The 22,158-nt window shown below is 47.8% G+C and overlaps 1 protein-coding gene across 1 annotated transcript in view; it reads right to left on the bottom strand.

Moving 5' to 3' along the window:
• Positions 1 to 15,573, bottom strand: part of CLMP (CXADR like membrane protein) — a 120,425-nt gene extending 104,852 nt beyond the window's left edge. Inside the window, exon 1 of the mRNA XM_010356454.2 lies at positions 15,185 to 15,573. Coding sequence (XP_010354756.1) covers positions 15,185 to 15,209 — 25 coding nt within the window. The 5' untranslated portion in view covers positions 15,210 to 15,573. The remainder of the gene's footprint in view (positions 1 to 15,184) is intronic.
• Positions 15,574 to 22,158: the final 6,585 nt, after the last annotated feature.

The raw sequence follows: 22,158 nt of genomic DNA, 5'->3' as shown, positions 1-22,158 counted from the left end.
AGAGCCTTTTTCCATGGACCAGCAACACTGGCTAGGAACTTATTGGAAATTCAGAGTCCTAGGCCCCACCCTAAACTTAAATCAGAACTTGCATTTTTAACAAGCTTCCCAGGTAAATTCTAAAACTCTGAGAAGCAGGGGCTTAGATGGCTTGAATAACATTAATTTATGGCACCAGCTCTAGAGTCAGACTGCCTGGGTTCACATTCAGACTTCATTGCTTACCAGCTGGATAACCTTCAGTGAGTACATGAGCATCTCTGTGTCAGGCACTGTCCTAAGCACTAAGGATGCAGAAGTAAATGAACTAAATGATACAGACGAAGTCTTGGCTATTGCAGAGACAGGCAGTAGACAAGTACATGGCACATTTGGTCTAAAGTGTATGTTTCCCACAAAGCTCATATGTTGAAATCCTAACCCCTCAAGGTGCTGGTATTGGGAGGTGGGGCCTTGGGGACTGATTAGGTCATGAGAGCAGAGCCTTAGAAATGAAGCCCCAGAGAGCTCCCTTACCCCTTCCACCATGTGGCTGTCTATGAACAAGGAAGCAGGCCCTCACCAGACACCTAATCTGTTGTGCCTTGCGCTTGGACTTCTCAACCTCCAGAACTGTGAGGAATAAATTTCTGTTGTTTGTAAGTCACCCAGTCTATAGTAATTAGTTAAGCAGCCTGAACAGACAAAGACAGAAATGCATAGGAATGAAAAAAAAGACAGAGGTAAGTGTTAGGGAGAAAATATAACAGAGCAAAGTGATAGTGACCAGGCCGAGGCCCTGGTTAGCTGGGACAGGGGTGAGAGAGAGTTTCAGGAAAGCGCTTACTGAGGTGGTATTTGCACTAAAACCTGAAAGGCAAGGAGCCAGTCTTGCAGCCATCTGGGGAAAGAGCATTCCTGAGCTAGGGAAAAACAAGCGCAAAGACTCTGAGACAGAAACCACTTTGGCATCTTCAAGGGCAGAGGCTTGGGCAGAGTCAGACTGTGTGGGAAGCTGGATGCCTGGAGAGAAGGTCTCTATTCTTAGTGATAGGAAAGCACTGGGGGCAGAGCCAGCAGCAGCAAGGAGACTAGGGGGCCCGGGGTGTGTGCAGGTAAGAGGGTCTCTGCCTCCAACCTTAGGGTCAAGAGCATCAGCTCACGCTGCCTGCAGGGGAAAGAACAATGCGCAATCCAGTCTATGGCTCCCCACAAAGGAATACACACAGCGTGACATCTTCGGCAGAGAGGGAACCTACACCTTCTCCCTTCCAGTCTCTCCTCCAGCAGGGTGAAAACTGAGACCCAGAGGTGAGTTGCTCAGCCACTTCCCAACACCGCCACACAGCCGGAGGAGGTCTCTAAATTGGCCTATAAACTATGATGTGTACTGTTTCCAGAGTGAGACTGAACAATTTCACAACCGTCTCCTCCCCGCCCCCACATGTCCTTTCTCCTGCTCTCTTCCTAGGTCCCAGGCTCTCTGCAGCTTCTGCCCTCGCTCACCCCAACGCAATGCCCTCAAGCGACTGCTTTCGCCTCACGGTAGGTATTCTAGGTATTCGTGCTCCACTGTGAGGCGAAGTTAGTTTCCTCCATCTTCCTTACTATCTTCTCCCAAAACTTTGGTTTCACTTATTATCTGTACCAAACACTTTGGCAATGAATTCCATTCTGTCTGACTTTGTTCCCCAGTTTCTCTCCTCTGTCAATCTGCTCCCCACCCAGGCTCTCAGGTCACGCACGGCACTATGTCCACTCACAGTACCAGGCAAGGGAGTTGCGCCATAAGTGAAATCTGTATTTTCTTCTAAGATCCACCCCCAACTGAGCCCTTTGAGATCCCAGGGAAAACAACACACACAGAAGAAATTGTTATAAAACCAAACCTAGGTCAGAAACATTTCACCTCATTCTGAGAAAAGTGACAGTTTGATTTCTTGTTGTCCGGGTGGGATTAATATCACAGCAGAAATCAGCTTTGTCTGAAACAGCTCCAACTGAAAGGATGAACACATCCATCTCCAGGCCTGCCTGTCATTCCCTCCCCTGGGCTGCCCTTATTTTGGGCTCCCTACTGGGCATGTGACTTGGAATAGAAAGTCGACAAATGTGGGTTATGCTTCTTTTAGTTCAAGGCTGCTCTGCAATCCTAGAAATACAAATGTCTTTTCGTACCTTGCTTGGTGCCTGTTATTTTAACATCTGACAGTCTGGTTTTAGAGCAAAAACATTAACAAAAGATGACACTCAGCACCCATTTAAAAGACTTTTACAATGACTTTGACCCAGGATGACACACAGCACCAATTTAAAAGACCGAACAACTGCTTTGACCCAGGTTTGCTTTGAGATAAGCCAGGGCCCTAGAGAAGCTGTTGAAGCACCCTATGAAGAGCTGGCCAACCACTTTCTCACCTGGAGCACAGATTCCATCACTTCTGTTTCCATCCAAGCGAGGTCATCACCACAGGGTAGCACAGGCTGGGGAACCATGAATAACTCATTTCCAAATCTGGGTTAGATTCTTGCAGCAGGGAAGGGACCTACACATTTTCCCTTCTGATCTCTCCTTGGGCAGGGTGAAAATGAGACCTAGATTCAGAGCCAGGCATCAAACAGGAAAACATGTAGTCTTGGAATACCTCTTTGGTGGCCTAATTATTTCTTCAGTTATAACTACTGATGGTCTACTCTTCAGCAAGCGTGGTTCCTATTATATGCTTTTCCCTCTGGGCATTTATTTCCCTTTTCTGAATCCTCAGGCTCAAGAGCACAGGCTGCTGCTGTCCTCACACACAGTCTGGTTTATTTGCTGTCCACTGTGATACTCCAGCCCGACCTCGGCAAAGGGGTGTAGGCCAGCGAATCCAGAAAACTCCAAGTCCTTCATAAGAACATCATCGTTTCAAAGACACAAGAAAAGCTTAACTGTGAAATCACTCGATGCCCACACACCCTCACCCAGCACTCACGCACCCTCCAGTCTTTCATTCCACTTGGACTGAATGTGGACCCATAACTCCTTTCTTCCTCGGTTTATAAACCTAAGTCTTTTGTGCCAGTGTGCATCACCTGAGGTATAGAGCAAACCATCACATATAAAATGCAAGCTTGGAAAAGTGAGGATGTCACCTCTCTCAGGGCAGATGATTCAGGTATGAATCTTCATTTCCGTAACTTCTGTTGAATGTGCCTTAAGTGCTTGCTCTTCCAAAATGTTTTTCCCCTTCCATGGGGATCTTGCGAAAACGTGCATTCTGGGTCAGTGCGTCTGGGGTGAGTGAGTCTGAGATTCTGCATTTCCAACAAGCTCCCTGGTGAAACCACTGCGGCTAGTCTGAGGGTCACTCTTTTTTTTTTTTGACAGAGTCTTGCTCTGTTGCCCAGTCTAGAGTACAGTGGTGGGATCTCGGCTCACTGCAACCTCTGTCTCCTGGGTTCAAGTGATTCTCCTGCCTCAGCCTCCTGAGTAGCTGGGATTACAGGGGCCCACCATCATGTCTGGCTAATTTTTATATTTTTAGTAAAGATGGGGTTTCACCATGTTGGCCAGACTGGTCTCGAACTCCTGATCTCAAGTGATTCACCTACCTCGGCCTCCCAAAGTGCTGGAATTACAGGTGTGAGCCACTGCACCTGGCCTGAGGGTCACTCTCTGAGTAGCGAGATACTCTACTACTAGGGTGACCAATTAAATGGCTTTCTTGGGACTGTCCCAGTTTTAGCACTGAGAATCCTGCATGGGCAAACAGGATGGTTGGTCACCGTATGCATGAAACAAATCTCAAGGCTTCCCAGAGGAGACAGCCTTACCTGGCAACCATGTTTCAGGGAAAGCTCACTGATATACCCATCCGATGCACTGGGGTGGGGACGAGGCACAGAAGCCATAAACCAGCACAGAGTCCTACTGAGTGTGGTGGGGTGCAACTGCCACTCACAATGGGGCTCCTGGTCATATGGGGCAGTAGGATAAGTAATGACTCAGGAGCCAGAAGACCGGGCTTCAAATTTTGATCTGACTAACTAGCTGTGGTAACACCAGAAAAATTTCTTAACCTCTCTGATCCTCATCTGCAAAATGAAAGCTGTCGTCTGTCTTACAATGCTGTTCTGAAGATTAAATGTGCTAACACATGGACGAGCACTTAGCCTAGAAATCATATTTTAATTCATTAATTATTAATTTTTTTGATTAACTTCGCTCCATCGCCCAGGCTGGAGTGCAGTGGTATGACCTCGACTCACTGCAACCTCTGCCTCCCAGGTTCAAGAGATTCTCCTGCCTCAGCCTCCCAAGTAGCTGGGATTACAGGCATGTGTCACCACGCCCGGCTAATTTTTGTATTTTTAGTAGAGATGGGGTTTCGCCATGTTGGCCAGGCTGGTCTCGAACTCCTGACCTCAGGTGATCCGCCCACCTCCGCCTCCCAGAATGCTGAAATTACAGGCGTGAGCCACCATGCCTGGCCGAAATAATAACTTAAAAATCCCACCAAAATTTTCTGTGCTCATTGGCTGACTTGTGTTTCTTCTGCTCATGCTGCCTCGGTGATACCCAGGCAAGGTTAGAGATGAGCAGGGTGAACCTGGCGAGGCGGAAGCAAAAGAGGAAAGGAGAGGAAGAGGACTTTAAACTCCATGCATCACGGAAGGAGCTCCTGAATTGGCTAAGAGCCCATACACAACTCTTGCCTCTCTGCAGAGGACCTAAAAGGGCCAGAGAAGGAGTCAGTCAACATTGCTGGAAGGGCTTTGACCACTAATAAGGTTAAAGTTCAAACTAAAGCTGAAAGGAGAGGCCACATGTCCTGAAAATTACTAAGTGAAAAGTGACTCAGCCAACCTTCCCCTGAAAGGGGATTGACATGCATTCACTTGTGTGTTCACGTTTGTTTGTTCCCTCATTCATTCATTTGGCAAGAATCTAACACGTGCCAGCTGCTCACGGGGCTTGGTACTCCTGACAATACGACACTGTTCCCTGCTCACAGTCACCAGGAAAGACAGAGAACCCCAAACTGTACCATAACATGCCACAAGCTATTCTAAAGGTGTGGACAAGGTGCTCTGGGGACTCAGACGGGCCAGCACCGCTTTGTGTTTGGAGTGTCAGGAAAGCCTCTGTGGATGAGGCGGTGGATGGGAGGAAGCTGGTCAGGGCAGAAATGGTGAAGAGGTGGCTGGTCACAGGGGATGGAAGGCAACAGCGTGGAGGTCTTCAAGAACAGGTGGGGGACCAGGGGACAAAGCACCACACTAGCTTAGGCTGAGGAGAGCAAAGGCTTTCAGGAGTGGGTGCCTCACAGAGAATTCGGGAGAGTGGGGGAGGGAGAGAGAGGAAAAGGGGCAATACATGAAAGACGGGCTTGACGGAGTTCAGGCTGGTCTTTGTTCTTTCTCTGTCTGTCTCGTTAAGTGCCAGATCTGAGAGCAGCCCAATTTGGCGCCAGGGGAGACAGACAGAGAGCAGGAGGAAGGTCAGGCTGAGGCAGCAGCATGTGGGGACGGTCACCTGCATTCCTCAGGGCTTGGGAAGCTGCAGGGCTCCAGGAACAGGGTGTGAGAGGCAGTGGAGCAGAGAAGGAGGCTGCGGAGAGGTGGCCTCGTTTCCGGCCTCCCCTCCTCGGGGTTGGAGTGGAGGCAAGGCGGGAGCCGGCTGCCCTTCGCTATTGGTGGGAGTGGAGTGGGGTAGAGCACCCCAGGGGAAGGCAGATGGGGACCAGGCCTCCACTGAAAACCCAGACTCTGCCTGCCTGGCCCAGGACTTCATTCTGAGCGGGAATTCTAGGCTCGCAGGAATCTGGGACACCAGTTTAGCCCTCTTTAATGAGGAGAAAAATCGCACTTTACTGTTCAGGTCAGTGGGAAGAAAAAAACAAACAGATTTTTCTTCTCACCTTGAGGTTTTCCTTTCCTCCTATTTAAAAAAGAAACATAATTCAACACATCTTGAATCTGGGTGTGGGGCTTGGTGGAGTCTAGTTTTGATCAGGACAAATGACTGCCTGGAAACTGGGGGATAAGGAACTTGCAGCTCCTTGTTAGGCCAAGGTCAGGCCTCCCAGTGGCCTCCCGTCCATTTGTGTGTCACTGTACCTATGTGACCTGGCTGCCTCGTCGTGCCTACTTCCCGGATCAGTGCTGGAGAGGGCACATTCTGCTTGCGTCTGCTGTTTTGCTTTATTCAAGCTGTACTGCCTAGGATGGAATACCTTACCTCTTACGTCTCACTTTCGTATCCTGTAATATAGGGGCCATAATACCAATCTCACAGGTTGTTGTAAGAATATAAGAAATTACTTGTCTGGAAATCCCTAGCACAATGCCTAGTCCATAGTACTTGCTCAATTAAACATTACTTAACACTGAAAACAGAAATGAACCAACCAGTTATATGCCCAGGCTGAGGCAGCCTAAGTTGGCACAGGTACTCGGGGGGCATGAGTCAAGAGGGTAGAACCCAGGAAAAGAAGATTCACAGCTGTGATATGCCAAGCGGCATAGAAGGGCACCTCTTTCCTAGGGCTAAATAACACAAAAAGTTGCTCTCCCAGAGCAGCTATGGAGAGCTGGGGCACAATCTGTGAGCCTCATTTTTTTTTTTTTCTTTGAGATGGTGTCTCGCCCTGTCACCCAGAGGCTGGAGTGCAGTGGCACGATCTCAACTCACTGCTGCAACCTCCACCTCCCGGGTTCAAATGCTCCTCCTGCCTCAGCCTCCCGAGTAGCTGGGATTATAGGCGTGTGTCACCACGCCCAGCCATGTTGGCCACGCTGGTCTCGAACTCCTGACCTCCCGTGATCCACTCGCCTTGGCCTCCCAAAGTGCTGGGATTACAGGCATGAGGCACTGAGCCCGGCCAGAATCTGTGAGCCCATTGTGGACCTGGAGCAGAGCAATATTCCCCAAAGGACATTAGGGACTCGCCTGTAGGGTGAGGAACCACAGTGGCCAAAGCCCCCAGTGCTGGTGCTGACTTCAAGCAGACCCTCCAAATACCCATAAACTGACCCTCCCCCAGAAAAGAAACTTATGATAATAACAGCAGACATTCATTTACTATTTATTACGTACTAAGCAGAGCGTTAAAATTCTTATGCATCACCTCATGTAATTTTCATAAAAAAAACTCTACGACATCGTTACTAGATGCAATGGCTGATGAAAACCTGAGGTTAGGGAGGTGAAGTAACTTGCCCAAGGTCACACAATTTTGAAGTGGACAAGCCTGGCTTCCAGCAGGGTCTAGGGACCCCAGGGGCCGATTCTTACAGCAGTTCCTCCGCAGTTGGTCTACATGGAAGCCATGTGTGCCTTCCCTGCTGTTCCCTTGAAGAGTGATTGTAAATAATTGGAACTGTCATTGGAAGTAATGAGAAGTGACAGAGGTTGGGTTAGAAGGCTTATTGCTCTAAGTCTGAACGATCCCCACAAACCCAAGCCTAAATTTAAACAATGAAGTCACAAAGCAATTTCCCTCTCAGGGATTTCATTTTCCCTCTTTCCTCCCCCACCAAGAAAAGAAGTATGACTATATTGGGGCTGAGTCTCTGCTTAGTACAATGAATTTCTCCTGGAACAGAAAATTCCTCTTTGGCTTGATCCTATTCATTTTCCATGTGGAGTAATAAGATACAAACCTGGAGTGAATATATGGCCATTCTTAATTAAGAGATCCAAATTCACGGTTACACATTTTTTTCTTTCCTCTTTTCAGAAAACATCCTATGAGGGATGAGCACCTAGAGGTAGCTGTGTTGCTGGCAGGTTGTGATGAAGAATGAGACCATAACTTCAATAGGCAAGGACACTGGAGTCTCAATCTCTCCAGGAAGCTCCTGGCTGAATGCCAAGGATGCACTGATTAATTCTACTCCTTTCTGATGCTGATGGGTGATCCATCAACCCACCGACTGCTTATTTAGCGCGATCTCAATAATGAGCAAGTGCTGTGAGGGGCATGGGGATATCAGACACAGCCCCTGAAGACCTGCATGAGAAGAAATACACAGCAGCCAGCACGTAATGAAGCAGCTTCCTCTTTGGGACTCCTAGAATCCTTGGTACTTTCCTCCAAAATCGCCTCCTCGTGTATCTGACATTCCTTGTTTGTGAATACATCTCTCCCACTGATCTGAATTCTTAGAAGATAGAAAGGGAGCCTTTTGTGAGATCGGGGTCTCAGAGCCCAGCTAGGGGCCCGAACTGTAGCAGGCGCACCCGCTCTGTCATTGTTTTGTGTGAGAGAGCGTGTGCCTGAAGCAGGAAATGTTACAGCTTGGATGTAAGCCCTAAAGAAGATCTTAAAAGGGACATCAGTGAGCTGCTCCCACCATCCGTGAAACAGAACGTGCTCAGAGGCTACTCTGTAAACACCAGGAGGTCAGCTTAGCTTAGCTTTTTCATCCTCTACAGTCTCTATGCCTTCCTCCTCCTCTTCCTCCTCTTCTTCCTCCTCCTCCTCCTCTCCTTTCTTCTCCTCTGCCACCGTTGATGACCTGAACTTTCCACATCCCCCTTGCTGCCCCTCTTACAAAAACCCTCAATATTCCACACCCACTGAGGGACTATTCTGAAGATAGTTGCCCATTTTCTCTTCTCAGTATGGGCACAAAGGAAACAGCTTTCTCCCCTGCCTGCTTTTGAAACAAAGCAGCATTCAGTCTTATCACCGCCAGGCTTTGGCTGAGGCTCCACACACAGTGACCCAACTGACTGCTGCTAACAAAATAAAGGTTTCATTTCGGCATTCTTCCCCATTTTGGTCTGCATGGTGCCAAAGGAAATAAACTTTTATTTTTCCAGAATCCAGACATTCAGATAACCAGAACTTGAAGGGGAGGAAGGTATGGTTTGCATTTTTTCTTTAGGAAACAAGTCGGAACTGCTGAAAACAGGGCTTTAAGTAGAAAAAGCAACACATTAGGTGAGTCATACCCAATCCATAAACCTCATCATCCACAGTCTCCGGATAGTACTAACAAGGGAAGCTCATGTATCTGACCCCAAAGCATCTGACCTCTTGAACACTAGAAGGGTCTTCTGATGTATTAGAAGGAACACTAGTAATCCATATACAATGTATGTAGAAGTAGTTCTCAGTTATACACAATAGTCATCCAAATACATTTCTTAACCATTGGAATGGAGTGGGGGAAGGGGATGGGTAATAAATGTTCGGCAGAACTTTCCACTTTGGGGTTTAAAGATGAAACCTCTGCTTCGGCCTGATCCACTCTTCTTAGTAACACAGAGCCTTGATTTCAGAATTACCGTGTGCCTCCTGGTAAGTGGAAAACACATGGTTTTTGGAATCCAAAGTCCTGGGTTGGGATCCTAGCTCAGCTGTTTACTCGCAGTGTATTCTAGAGAAAGACGCTCACTTTACTTCTCTGAGCCTCCATTTATGTATCTGTAAAATGGAGTAATAATGATACTCTCAAAGAGTGATCTGAGGTGGATAAGGTATGTTAATGTACTTCGTAAACTGCTAAACCTTGTATAAATGTTAGAAATTAATTATATTGTCATAGTATTCCTGCCCATATAATCCCCTCTCAGAGTACTACAAGTGGGCTAGTAATACATTTCATATTTCAAAATCCAACTACAAGTTCAAATCCAGGCAAGGAATCCATTAAGCTATACATTTACTAGGTGTGCTTTACATGCACATTATGCCTTAATTTTAAAAGTAGAAGAAAATGGCCGGGGGCGGTGGCTCACGCCTGTAATCCCAGCACTTTGGGAGGCCGAGGTGGGCAGATCACTTGAGGTCAGGAGTTCGGGACCAGCATGGCCAACATGGTGAAACCCCATCTCTATTAAAAATACAAAAAATTAGCCGGACGTGGTGGTGGATGCCTGTAATCCCAGCTACTCAGGAGGCTGAGGCAGGAGAATCGCTTGAACTTGGGAGGTGGAGGTTGCAGTGAGTGGAGATTGCACCACTGCACTCTAGCCTAGGTGACAGAGAAAGACTCTGTCTCAAAAAAAAAGAGCTTATGCTTACAAATAATTTTACACCATAGCCCCTCTGCACTGAAGTCTATCCTGGGTATCCATGCTTGAAGCTGTTCTGTAGGTAACCCTGCTTAAGATGAGGTCATTTTGGTGAGTATTTCAGTTACTGAACTTCCTGGGTGGGGGGATGGGGCCATCACCCTGAACCTGAATGGTGCTCCCTGGCTAACAGTGCCACAGGGCAGTTCCAGGACGGAGGCTACTACTGTTCTCTTCCAATTAGTTCGTTGACCCTTCTTGGTTTATCATCATGTGCTACTAATTTCCATGAGTGAACAGTGCCTGAAAAAATCAATAAGCAGGCCGGGCGCGGTGGCTCAAGCCTCTAATTCCAGCACTTTGGGAGGCCGAGGTGGGTGGATCACGAGGTCAGGAGATCGAGACCATCCTGGCTAACACGGTGAAACCCCGTCTCTACTAAAAAAATACAAAAAACTAGCCAGGCGAGGTGGCGGCGCCTTCCCAGCTACTCGGGAGGCTGAGGCAGGAGAATGGCGTGAACCCAGGAGGTGGAGCTTGCAGTGAGCTGAGATCTGGCCACTGCACTCCACCCTGGGTGACAGAGTGAGACTCCGTCTCAAAAAAAAAAAAAAAAAAAAAAAATCAATAAGCATAGTGACACCATCTGTTCCTGATCACAACCACATCTGGACCAGCCAGAAAATTCTCAGAATTAAAAAAAACTCAGTGAATGTTAGTGGTATAAGGAAACTTAGAGATAACCTTAATCTCATATTTTCATTTTACAAAGGAGAAAACTAAGGCTCAGAGTGGTATGATTTTCCTAGGCTCACCCAGAAAAATGATTAAGGAGCTAAAGCTATTAATTTCCAGTCCTGTTCCTTATACACATACACCCACATCTTTGGGACTTTGGGTATTAATTCCTTTCTCCTGAATACACCAGACATACATGACACTGCAGAGTTCCTAGGACTTCCAATTACGTTGACTAAATTGAAATGTTATGACGCCTGCCTGATTTTTCAGGCAATTTCTCATGTAATAAAAACCAATGCCAATTATTCAGCATTTAGCTCACTTAACTGAAGCATCACCAGAGCAGCTGTGATCTTGAAGCTTAAGTACATGAGCTGAAAAGGAAGTAGAGACATTTTTCTATTTCAAAAATGTGTAATAGGACAGATCATGGAATTAGGGTTCCAGTCTTGGCCCTTTTACCAAGCTAGGTATAACCTTAACCAAACCTCTCTCTGAATTTTGGTTTCTTCATGCTAAAAGAAGGGGTCGGCTTAGATCAAAGATTAACTTGGGTTCCAGGGAAAGGTATCAGGAGGTCTCAATGAGGTCTTAAATATTATTGGCAAATTTGAAGTATACACGTCTTTTTCTAAGAAGTGGTTTTGTGATTTTCATCAGATTCTAAAAAGGGTCTGGGAATCAAAAATTTAAGAACCATTGATTTAAATAGTCTCTTAGTTTTCCTCCAGTTCTGGCAATCTTTGACCCTACCTTTTAAAAATACCCATCATCATTAGATACATTCATGAAATAATACTCATGTGTACCCTGCCCAGATGAGAAAAAGACAAAAATAGGATGTGACTAGATTTAAGCCTACAGGGAATATATATATCATTATTATGACCATCACCATTAACGTGGGAAGATGAGGGTAGGACATGGAATCCTACTGAGACCTGTCATTATCTTACAGACCAGTGGACTATGTATTCATGCCTTCTTCAAATTCACTTTCTGCGAAACCAAGCTCCTTCCCCATCCTGGCAGAAGTTTCAACAGAGAAGTCTTATTTTTAATCTGGCGCTAGCACACACAAGATAACAAAATAAATTTGTATGACAAATATATTATCTGGTCCCTATCCCTGTAATGTTCTTTGTAGAATTTTTAAAAAACAGGACTGGTCCTATTTGCATTAATAGACAAGGAAGCTCAAAGCAAGCTGAATTAGAACTGGGTTCCTCGCTATTGGGTTATCCCCCAGTCAAAGGTTAGTGATCTTCCAAAGTTTTCACCTCTCTTGACCTTAAACATTTCAAATATTAAAAAAATCCAATTATCTCTTAACAAATAGTTCCCAAGTGTGTATGCAAGGTACTGAATGTGGTTCACAGGTGAATGAGACACTGTCCCTGTCTTCACGAAGCTTCCAGTCTAATGGGGTGTTAGATAAGCATTTGGAACTACATAATACAAAGTGTCATAAGAGGAAGGCTTTTGGGACTCAAAGGTCCAATAGACTACTCAAAAAAAAAGTATATTCAGCTGGTGATAACATGGACGGGGGTATGGAGGAAGTGGCATTTGAGGTGAGACTTGGGGAATGAACATGATTTTGATCTGCAGGGGCAGGAAATAAGGAGGCAGTCTTGGTGGGGGGATTATCATAAACAAACGTGTAGAATTAGAAAGGAGCATGGGACGTGTTTTGGGCGCATGAAGTAATTCAGGTTCCCTACCGAGTATCTGGGGCTGAGGAGAGGAAGAGCTGTGAATGACAGGTAAAGTCTTTGATGTCAGAATGAAGTGTTTGTACTCAACACTAAAAGCAATGAGACTACTAAAGGTTTTTGGAAGAAAGGAGAAAAACCATAGAATTACAGAAATTTTGAATTTAACATTCCCCCACCCCTGTGCCCATTGTACAGATAAGGGAGTCAGAACAAGAACCTGGAGAGGTTGCCAGACTCTTAAGTCCCAGCTTCGTGCATTCTACCAGTGGCCTCACAGGGTTACTTGGGTAGCAGTGTGCAGAATGGAGGAGAGAGGACAGGCAGGGCAGGAATGTGGCAGCTGCTCTAGTCGTCAAGGAGAGAAGTTAAGGTGGCACAATGAGGACCGGAACCTTAGGGGAGTGGGGCAGGATAGTGGGTCAGAAGAGGGGCTGAGCCGGAGCCCCTTCTCTCTTCTCCTTGGGGCTCAGAGCACTACTTGTTCATTCACATCAGAGAGGCGGGTTATTTGACCTCACTCATTGGAAGGTCCAGGAAGCACGGAGTCAACTGGCCCATAGTTCAGATGATGAACACTCTCCACCCTCCCAGCCCTTGTTTGATACTCTGCAATCATTAGAAAAAGATACGCCAAAAATCATGCCAGCCATGATCAGAAACAGCCCTGGAACTGCCCCTTTAAAGGACCAGTATGACGATTTCAGGATTCAGACAACTTGGTGTGTTTTCTTTCTGGCTTTGCTGAACAGTGTCCAAGCATTCCATGGCTCCAAACCACTTCTTAAACAAGAACAGGTGCTCAAAAAGTGTGACTTTTGTTTCCCTTTCCCAGACCTCTCTCCTATAGGTCACGCTGACATCTTACATTCCATGAAGAGGATGGTGAGATCAAAGAGCCAGCCAGGTGTGGTAGAGGGTAAGCACTTTGAGGATCTCTGCAGCCACAGGAGGCTGTAAAGCAATGCGCTTTAGCAAGCTCTCTCTAGAGGCAGGTAGCCTGCACCCAAATTCCATCTCTCCTAATTATGAGTGTGTGGCCTTGAGCAAGTTACCTGGCCTTTTTACACCTTGGTTTCTTCATCTATAACATGAGGGGAGCCAACAGGGATGGCTGGACAGTCAACAGGCTTGGTGTAAAGAACAAATGAGTTACCAAGATAGTACATATAAAGTGTTCAGTATAACAACGACTATTAGCTATTTTTAATAACGCAGCTCTGAAGTTTCATTCAACTGACTATCTGGTGATTGGTAACTTAGTGGTAGAGTCCAGTAAAGGGAACAAAGGTGCCATCCAGCTGCGCCAGATGTGCACAGGAACAGTATTGCAATATTTGGCTAATGTCTAAAGGAGTTTAGAAAATAACCCCTCCCCACCTGCCCTATTTGAGCAATAGTTTGGCTTAGCCCACCTCTTTCATTTCTCTAACTTGAGTGATTATCAGCCTGAGGCTGGCCTAGATGCGTATGCATATAGTTTAGTTGGTTTGTAAAGTTTCAAAAAAGACAGAACACTCTAGCCACGTATTTCAGGGTTTGGTAGTTCTTCTAGACACCAGCCTCCTTCAAACCTCTGGTGTTGTAGGCTAGAAGGGACTTAGGAACCATCCAATATTCTCTTTCCAGAGCTAAAGACACAGAAGCCCTGGATAAGGAGTAAGTTGTCTGAGGCCACCCAGCTAGTCAGTTTAAAACCAGGACTAGTTCTCCCGTGGCCTGGCGTTCAGGGTAGTGCTCACTCTTGACCACACCTGGCTGACTCTTTGATTTTCGGATCTCCAGCTAACTGTTGGGCCTGTCTCCAGTGGATCCCACGCTTCAGGGTGCATAGTATGACCTGCCCTTGGCTCTCCCTGCCTGCCTTTCCTGCCCTGGCTCCTCAGATATTCCCAGTCCCTCCTGTGGGCTCCTACCACCCACATCCCTGATGTCCTCTCCTGCAAACCTGCCTCTGCCCAAGGGCCTCTGAGGCCCCAAGAATCCTGCCTGGGGGACCCCAGGAAGGGACGCTCAGGAGGACTCTTCCCTTTGCTCCGGAGCCTGTTTCAGGAAAAAGTGGTGCTTGCTCGTTTCCCTCTGTTCTGGCTCCTCTGCTCCGTTTTTTCCAAGTCTTCTTCACTCTCTGTGCTCCGTCTCCCCTTGCCCTTCTGTTTCACATTCCTGTTCTCCTCTTTTTCTCTCTCCTTCCCAACGCGTACTCTTTCCCCTTTTCCTTCCTTCCCTGGGTCACTCGGAGCATTTGCATCTTCCTGGTGCTCCCTGGGCCCTGCCCTTTTTCCCTCTCCCCTTTCCTCTCCCACCCTGCCTGTCCCCCACTCTGCTCACCCTTTAACACATCTGTTTCTAATCTGAGCCTCGGAGGCGCCTGTTCGAAACAACAACAAAAAACCCCCACCCTCAGGAACCTGGCACAAAAATTCCTGCATAAACCTTCCCTCCACCAATTCTCCACTTTTCCCAGATACGCCAGAAACTAAACACCGCCCTAAAGAGGACCCTGCACATCAAACGATTCCCCAAGTCCGTTCAAGGGCCCAGATGTGCGAGACAATCTCGATGGCCGACTGGGCGGCCCTCGGTTGCCAGATGTGCTCCTCCGTGGCCAGGAGGCAGGGACGGAAAAGCCGGCTCGCTCCAGGGGCTGCGGGGACACTCGGTCCGAAGCAGCGTCTTTCCCGGACGCAGGGCTGCGTTTGCCCACGGCCATCCAAACTCCCGCCCTCCCAGAGGCACTCACCTAGCAAGAGGAGGAGGAGGGACATCCCGATTCCCGGACGCGGGAGCTTCCCCGCTCAGCCGCTGCCTGGCTCCGGGGCGGCCGGACGCCTCCGACGGACCTCGGGCGAGCTGGGCGCGGCGCCTCGGGGTGCGCACTGGGTGGCTGCAGCCATGTGCCGGGCGGAAGCCGGCCCCGCGCCCCGCGCCCCCGGGAGCAGATGGGCTCCCGGCGCTCGCCCCACCAGCTCGCGCCCGGACAGGAGCCGGGACCAGGGTCAGGGAGGGAAACGCGAGGCGGAAAGGCGCTACCGCTTCGTGGAACACTTTTCCCTGTTTGGAAAGAAAAAGGAGTGAAGAAAGAGAGAGGGAAAAAAAAATTCAGCTGGAACCACATGGTTGCCTCCTACCGCAGCCCCTCCCTCGCTCTCTCGCTGTTCCCTCCTTCCCTCCCTCCCTCCCGCGCAGCGTTTGGGGTTAGCGGTGGGGGCCGGTCGGGGAGAAGCGTGAGCCGACCGGGCAGGGAGGGCCAGGGGAGACTTGGGGCCGTGCAGAGGTGGGTGGGTTAAGAGGCGCCGGGCGTAGGATTGATTCTGTGCAGCGGGCATTGGTGACACCTCGGCCGAGAGCCCGTGGACGAGGCCTTGCCCGTTCCTAGAGCTCTGCTCTCACTTTGTCCTTCTCTCCACTTCTCTCTCGCTTCTATTTTACTCTCGTTTCTCTCTGCTTCCCTGTCTCTCACAAATCTGACCTTTCTCTCTTCCATGTCTTCGTCTCCAGGTCTCCTTATTTGCATTCTTGCCTCTCCCTCCTCGTCTCCTCATGCCCTCTCCCCTCTGTACTCTGCCCTCTTCTCGCCTCTCCTCTCCCTCCCCGTCTGGTTCTGTTAGTGTGAAGCCACCAGACTGACCAGGCCGACGGCGGGGGCAGAGGTAGGCAGCGAAGGCAGCCAGCGCCCGGCCGGCCAGGGCTCTTCCCTCCGACTGCCTAATTTGGCACCCGGCGACCCCCCTTGGCCTGGCTTTCCCGGGGCCTTTCGCGTTCGCTCGCTTTCTGCTGTCGGTATTTGCAGCAGCGCTCCTTCAGATCCCGAAAAGAGCTAAGCTAGCCAGCACCCAGGGGAAGGGGACCCACAGCTCCGTGGAAAGAGGTCTATTGAGATGCTTTGCAGCAAAGTGCTCTGCACGTGGCCCTGGCCAAAATGTGCACCACCCCCTTTCAGAAAGAACAGCAGGCAGAGGGAGCAGAATCCCCCTGGCTCCGGGAACCCGGCCCAGGAGGCTCGCGGAGGGCAGGAGGCTGGCGGCCGGACTGGGGCGGACGGTGGGTTCCGCGGAACCGAGCAGCCCAGCCCCAGGGTCGGCCCCTGGGAGTCTGCCCTTCACTACCCTGCTGCTCAGCGGCAGCGGGAGGCGGCGAGACTAGGAAAGGCTGCCTGGACCTCCTGCCCTGACCTTGTGCCCAGGGCCTCTCAGAAACTCTGGTCCCAGTCTCTGAATGTCCCTGGAGGGTTTCTCCCTCAGCCGCCCGGAGGCATGAGGACGCAATCGCTCACCTTCGGCCTCGCCTGAGCCCAAGGTGGAAGCTGGGGCCAGCGCTCTTGAGAAGAAAGGTGAGCCCCGCCAGGGCCGGTGGGCTGCCGAGTCACACATTTGCAATGCAATGCAAATGTGTAATGAAAACCCGTCCCATTTCGCAGACGAGGAAAGCAAAGGCCTGGAGAGGTTATGGAAGTCTCACAAGGCCACTCAGAGGATTTGCAAAAGCAGGGGCTGTTCCTAGGGCTCGCGGATCAGCTGGAGCATTGTTTTAGAAGAATTGCAGCATTTTCCACTCCCTCACCCCTTCAATACCGATGTGTTAGGCATCCACACTGTGCCAGGTGCTTCACCTAAAAATGTTTAGGTGTGGGGGGAAAAAAAAAAAGAAGAAGTGTAGGTGTGAGGGCACAAAGTGAGTAGAACTTGGAAGCTGACATTTAAAAAAATCTGGAAGGAGTATGTCATGAACACCAGCTATGGACCCAGAATCATCTTATTGACTTTTTATATCATTTTTATTATACTGCTAAGGGATAGTCATTGAAAAAAATCACCATCCCTTAGCATAAATAGGAAGACAAGGAAGCTATAACTTAGGCCTAAGTATCTTGCCCCAGATCACAAAATATTAAAATGGTTCTATTCCAATATTAATATTCTAATATTTAAAAATATTATTTTTTATATTGAGAGGTGTTTAAAAGGTCTCTGACTCCAAAGTAACTTTATTTGCCGTTTTATACTAATTGTCTAACAGGGGAAATAGATACATTCACAACTATAATTTGTAAATGAGTATGTTGAAAAAAGCCACCACTCTTTTTTTTTTTTTTTTTTTTTTTTTTTTTGAGACAGAGCCTCACTCTCACCCAGGTTCACTGCAGCCTCTGCCTCCTAGGCACAAGTGATCCTCCCACCTCAGCCTTCCAAGTAGCTGAGACTACAGGCACACACCATCATGCCCGGCTAATAATTTGTATTTTTTGTGGAGACTGGGTTTCGCTGTGTTACCCGGGCTGGTCTCCAACTCCTGGGCTCAAGCAATTCACCTGACTCCTCCTCCCAGAGTGCTGGGATTACAGGCATGAGCCATCCTCAGCCAAAACCAGTAATTCCTAAAGGCTGGAGAAAGTGGCAGAAAAACTACATACAGAAGGTAACTTTTTTGTTGTTTCTGCTTTATAATTAAATGGTTTTTTGACATTTCGGGCTTACAAAAACGTTGAAAAATAGTACAAAAATTATTCACCCAGATTCCCCCTTTTTATTTCTCTCTAGAGGTGGGGTTTTTGCACAAGTTTTAAAGCCCCACCTCCACCCCACCACTGCTCATGGCCTTTCTCAAGAACTTGGTACTGCCCATGCTGTTTATTGATTGAGGGCTGGTGTGCGCATGAAGACAGATGTGTGTGGGTGTAGGCAGATAAGTGTTTAAACCCAGTTGCTCAAGCCGAAGGTAGCAGGAGACTTCGGCTCTAGGTCATTAGTCACCAGCACAGGAAATGATTAGACTGAGATTGGGTCACAAACACTCAGATTTTCCCAATCCCAAGTCTTGTAGCCTGTATTACACATATTTTTTGAAGGAGGATCTTTGGGTCCCTGAAGATGTCTGTCTCTAAATCTGAAGCCTCTTTTCTATTGTCATGGGTCTGTGGGCAGGAAGAGCAGAGAGAGAGTGCTTCTGGGGTGGTTTGTAACTCACATCCCATCGCTACCAGTGTTGGGACCCACTCTGGGCTGGGTGTCTCGGAGAATCCAAAGACTATGAGATAGTCCTTACCCTGAATGGACCTCTCAGTTCAGAGGGAGAAAAAACACCAGCATGGGAAATGTTTCAACAACAATACAAGAACGTTAGATAGTTAAATGCCAGGGTACATTATCCTGACGATAAAAAACAGTGGGAACTCCAAGAAAGGAAGGAGCACCTTGGGCTGGGGTGATTGCGGAGGAGAGCAATGATGGAACCAGCCCTTGGGGGATGAACAGAATTTCAAGAGAAGAGAGGAGCTGGGGAGGGCCAGGAGCGGGGGCATTCCTGGACAAAGACATGGAGTTAGGAATAGCATATTGAGGGGCCTTGAATGAAATGAAATGCTTGAAATAAAAATTGTTGTTGAAGCAAAATGCCCTGGGGGGCAAAATTGTGACAAGTTCTGAATGTGAGGCAAAGGATTCTAGAACTCGTTATGCAGTGTCTCCTCCAGGCTCTTTGAAACAAATTTAAGAAAAATCACCTTGATGAGAACCATATTTTAGGAAGTGGAAATAGGCTGCTTCTGCCCAGAGATGACTCCAAGGATTGGCCAGGGTGGAGAACTCTCGCGACCCTTTCATATCTATCAAGCTGCCTTTGTCGTGGAGTGATACACATATGCAGCTTCAAGACACTCCCTTGTCCTTCCCAATTTCTGGGGCGCCAAAGAGTACCACCTTAAACCTCTCCTTTACAGGAATTCTAGAGCCATCAACAGGAGTGTATGATGCATTGCAAAAGAAACCTGAAGGACAGGAACGGTTTAGGACCTATTGCATTAAATAGGCAGATAAGATGAGGTAGTGAAACAATGTAGAAGACATTGGGAAGAAAGATTAGATAGGGTTAAGTATATAGCAGTCATTGTGGGTGAAAGAAGTGGAAGAGAAAAGAGGCACCAAATCTGAGTATAAATGACATATATTGTTACATATGCCAAGATTGATACCGACCATTTTTCTACCCCCTGGTATATTCCAGAGATCATAAGCATGATTAATAGGAATCACAATATCGTATTACAATGAAGAAACTAAGGTTTAACAAGATTAAATAAATTGCATATCATCCCATGGTTAGTAAATGATTGGAGCAGGGTATAAAGTCAGGAGATTCAAACCTTTTACACCTCACTGTCTTTTGATAGTACTGCTGACAAACTAGGGAAGTTGGGGAAGTTAACTTGTCAGGAATAGAACCATAAATTACCCAATTACTTGGAGACATGGTAACTGAAGAGCTGATAAATGATCATCCCTCCATCCATCCCTCCATCCATCTTTCTATTCTTTCTTTCAATCAATAATTCAGCAAATCGTTGTTAAACACCTACAATACGCCAAACACTGGAAAATCAATGGTGAACAAAGGAAAAGTTGTTCTTGTCCTGCAGAAGATTCTGGTGAATTAAGGGAAATGAAAAACCAATAAGCAATTACAACGTGGAGTGAGAAATGCTGTGCTCGGGAAAGGGCAGACTGCTATGGAGATCACAGCAGGACCCTACACCTAGTGTAGGAGATGCCAAAAAGACATCCTGGGAGAAAAGTGCTGTGAACTGAAGGGAAGATGGAGACCTGTTCTCTTCTCTCATCTCATACCTGGCAACCAGGGACCATGTCTTTTTTTTTTTTTTTTTTTTTTTTTTGAGACAGAGTTTTGCTTTGTTGCCCAGGCTGGAGTGCCGTGGCACAATCTCGGCTCACTGCAACCTCTGCTTGATGGGTTCAAGCAATTCTTGTGCCTCAGCCTCCTGAGTAGCTGGGATTACAGGCGCCTGCCACCATGCCCGGCTGATTTTTTTGTATTTTAGTAGAGACAGGGTTTCACCATGTTGCCCAGGCTGGGCTTGAACTCCTGAGCTCAGGCAATCCACCTGTCTCGGTCTCCCAAAGTGCTAGGATTACAGGCATGAGCCACTGCCCCTGGCCATGGTCCATGTCTTTTCATCTTTCTGAGGTCCAGAATCCACCTTTTGAGGCCCAGGTCCAGCCTTACAGATGATGGTACAAGTTCATGAGGACACTTAGCAGAAGGCAGCTGTGGAATGATGGAAAGAGTTCTGGGTGAAAAGGCAGCAAGTCTGGGCTTCCAGTAGTTCTGAATAGGCCCCTTGACTTCACTGAGCCTTTCTTTCTTCTGAGCCCAGGACCTGGGGACGAAGAAATGGAATTATAATAAGAGGAGGTGACTGCTGCAGTGTCTCGCACATAGGAGGCTCAGAAAATATTTGTTCCAACTAAAACTAAAGTTGAGTTCATAGGATTCCATTCCCTGCAGTAAAAGAGCCAACTTCTGTCTCATTTCCTTTTTTCTATTAAAACAAGGTTATCTTTATATATTCTTTCCTGTCCTGCAAGGATGCTTCTTGGCTTGGCTATTCAGTATGTTATTTCTCTTACGGCTGGACAGTAAGAGGCCCCAGCTGGCTTTCAGGGCCTTGACTGGGCAACTTTTTAAAGACTGTGACTGAGAACCCTGTGTGCTAATAGAGGGTAAGGCACACGTTGTACAGTGACAGTCCCAAGCACTGATCTATGTGGTCAGCTGAGGAAGCAGGGACTTTGTGGGGTTGATGTTTCCTGCAGGACATTTGATGGTGAAGAAAGGATCTCAGCCTCCATCTTCCCGCCAGCACTCAGGATGCATAGACGCATCCCTCCAGCCCAGCAGGCCTTCCAGGAGGGCCAGTGGAAGAGTAAAGAGCCAAGACAAAAAGCAGAGAAGGTGTCTGTAGCTGCTGCAGAGCCTAAGGCATTACAGTAGGATGTTGCTTTGTGAACCAGCTTCATGCCTGGCCTCAGCTAGGTCTTGGCTTTTCCAGTTTCTCCCACATGTTACTTTTAATTCCTGCTAAAGTTACACCGGCAGAGGTGGTTCTGGAGGAAGACAGGCTGATTTTGAATTCTGGCCACTCTCCTGACTGTGCCTAACTTGGGTGTATTTCTTAACCTCAGCCTACGTTGTTTCATCTGTAAGATTTCTCATGTGATTGTTGAGAAGATAACAGGAGACTCTATAAAGAAAACACCTAGTAATCCCAGCCAGGAGATCGAGACCATCCTGGCTAAGATGGTACAAACCCCTCTCTACTAAAAATACAAAAAATTAGCCAGGCCTGGTGGCATGTGCCTGTAGTCCCAGCTACTCGGGAGGCTGAGACAGGAGAATCGCTTGAACCCAGGAGGTGGAGGTTGCAGTGAGCTGAGATCATGCCACTCTCCAGCCTGGGCAACAGGGTGAGAAGAAAGAAAGAAAGAAAAGAAAGAAAGAAAGAGAGAGAGAGGGAGGGAGGGAGGGAGGGAGGGAGGAAGGAAAGGAAGGAAGGAAAGAGGAGGAGGAGGGAAGAAGGAAGGAAGGAAGGAAGGAAGGAAGGAAGGAAGGAAGGAAGGAAGGAAGGAAGGAAGGAAGGAACCTAGGATAGGGCAGGCACACTGTTGTTGCTCAGCAAGTGATGCCCTTCTCTGTTGCCCCTTAATTAATGCAACAAAATATGCCATGATTCCAGGATACATTGTAACTGGATCTTCAGGAGTCCTTTCACCTCTCAGAGAAAGGGGACGATAACATCTCCTTCCTCTAGGCGGGGAATTGAAGTCTAGTGACTTCCTTAGAAACACACAGCAAAAGGAGTAGTAAAAAGTGTTTTCATGCTCTCTCCTCCCTCACATCGGTCCCCAACTCTGGGTTGAGATC

This window comes from Rhinopithecus roxellana, chromosome 15 (assembly GCF_007565055.1).
Source record: "Rhinopithecus roxellana isolate Shanxi Qingling chromosome 15, ASM756505v1, whole genome shotgun sequence".
Lineage (NCBI taxonomy): Eukaryota > Metazoa > Chordata > Mammalia > Primates > Cercopithecidae > Rhinopithecus > Rhinopithecus roxellana.
Note: the sequence above shows the minus strand (reverse complement) of the source record. Positions and strands in the feature narration are given on the sequence as shown.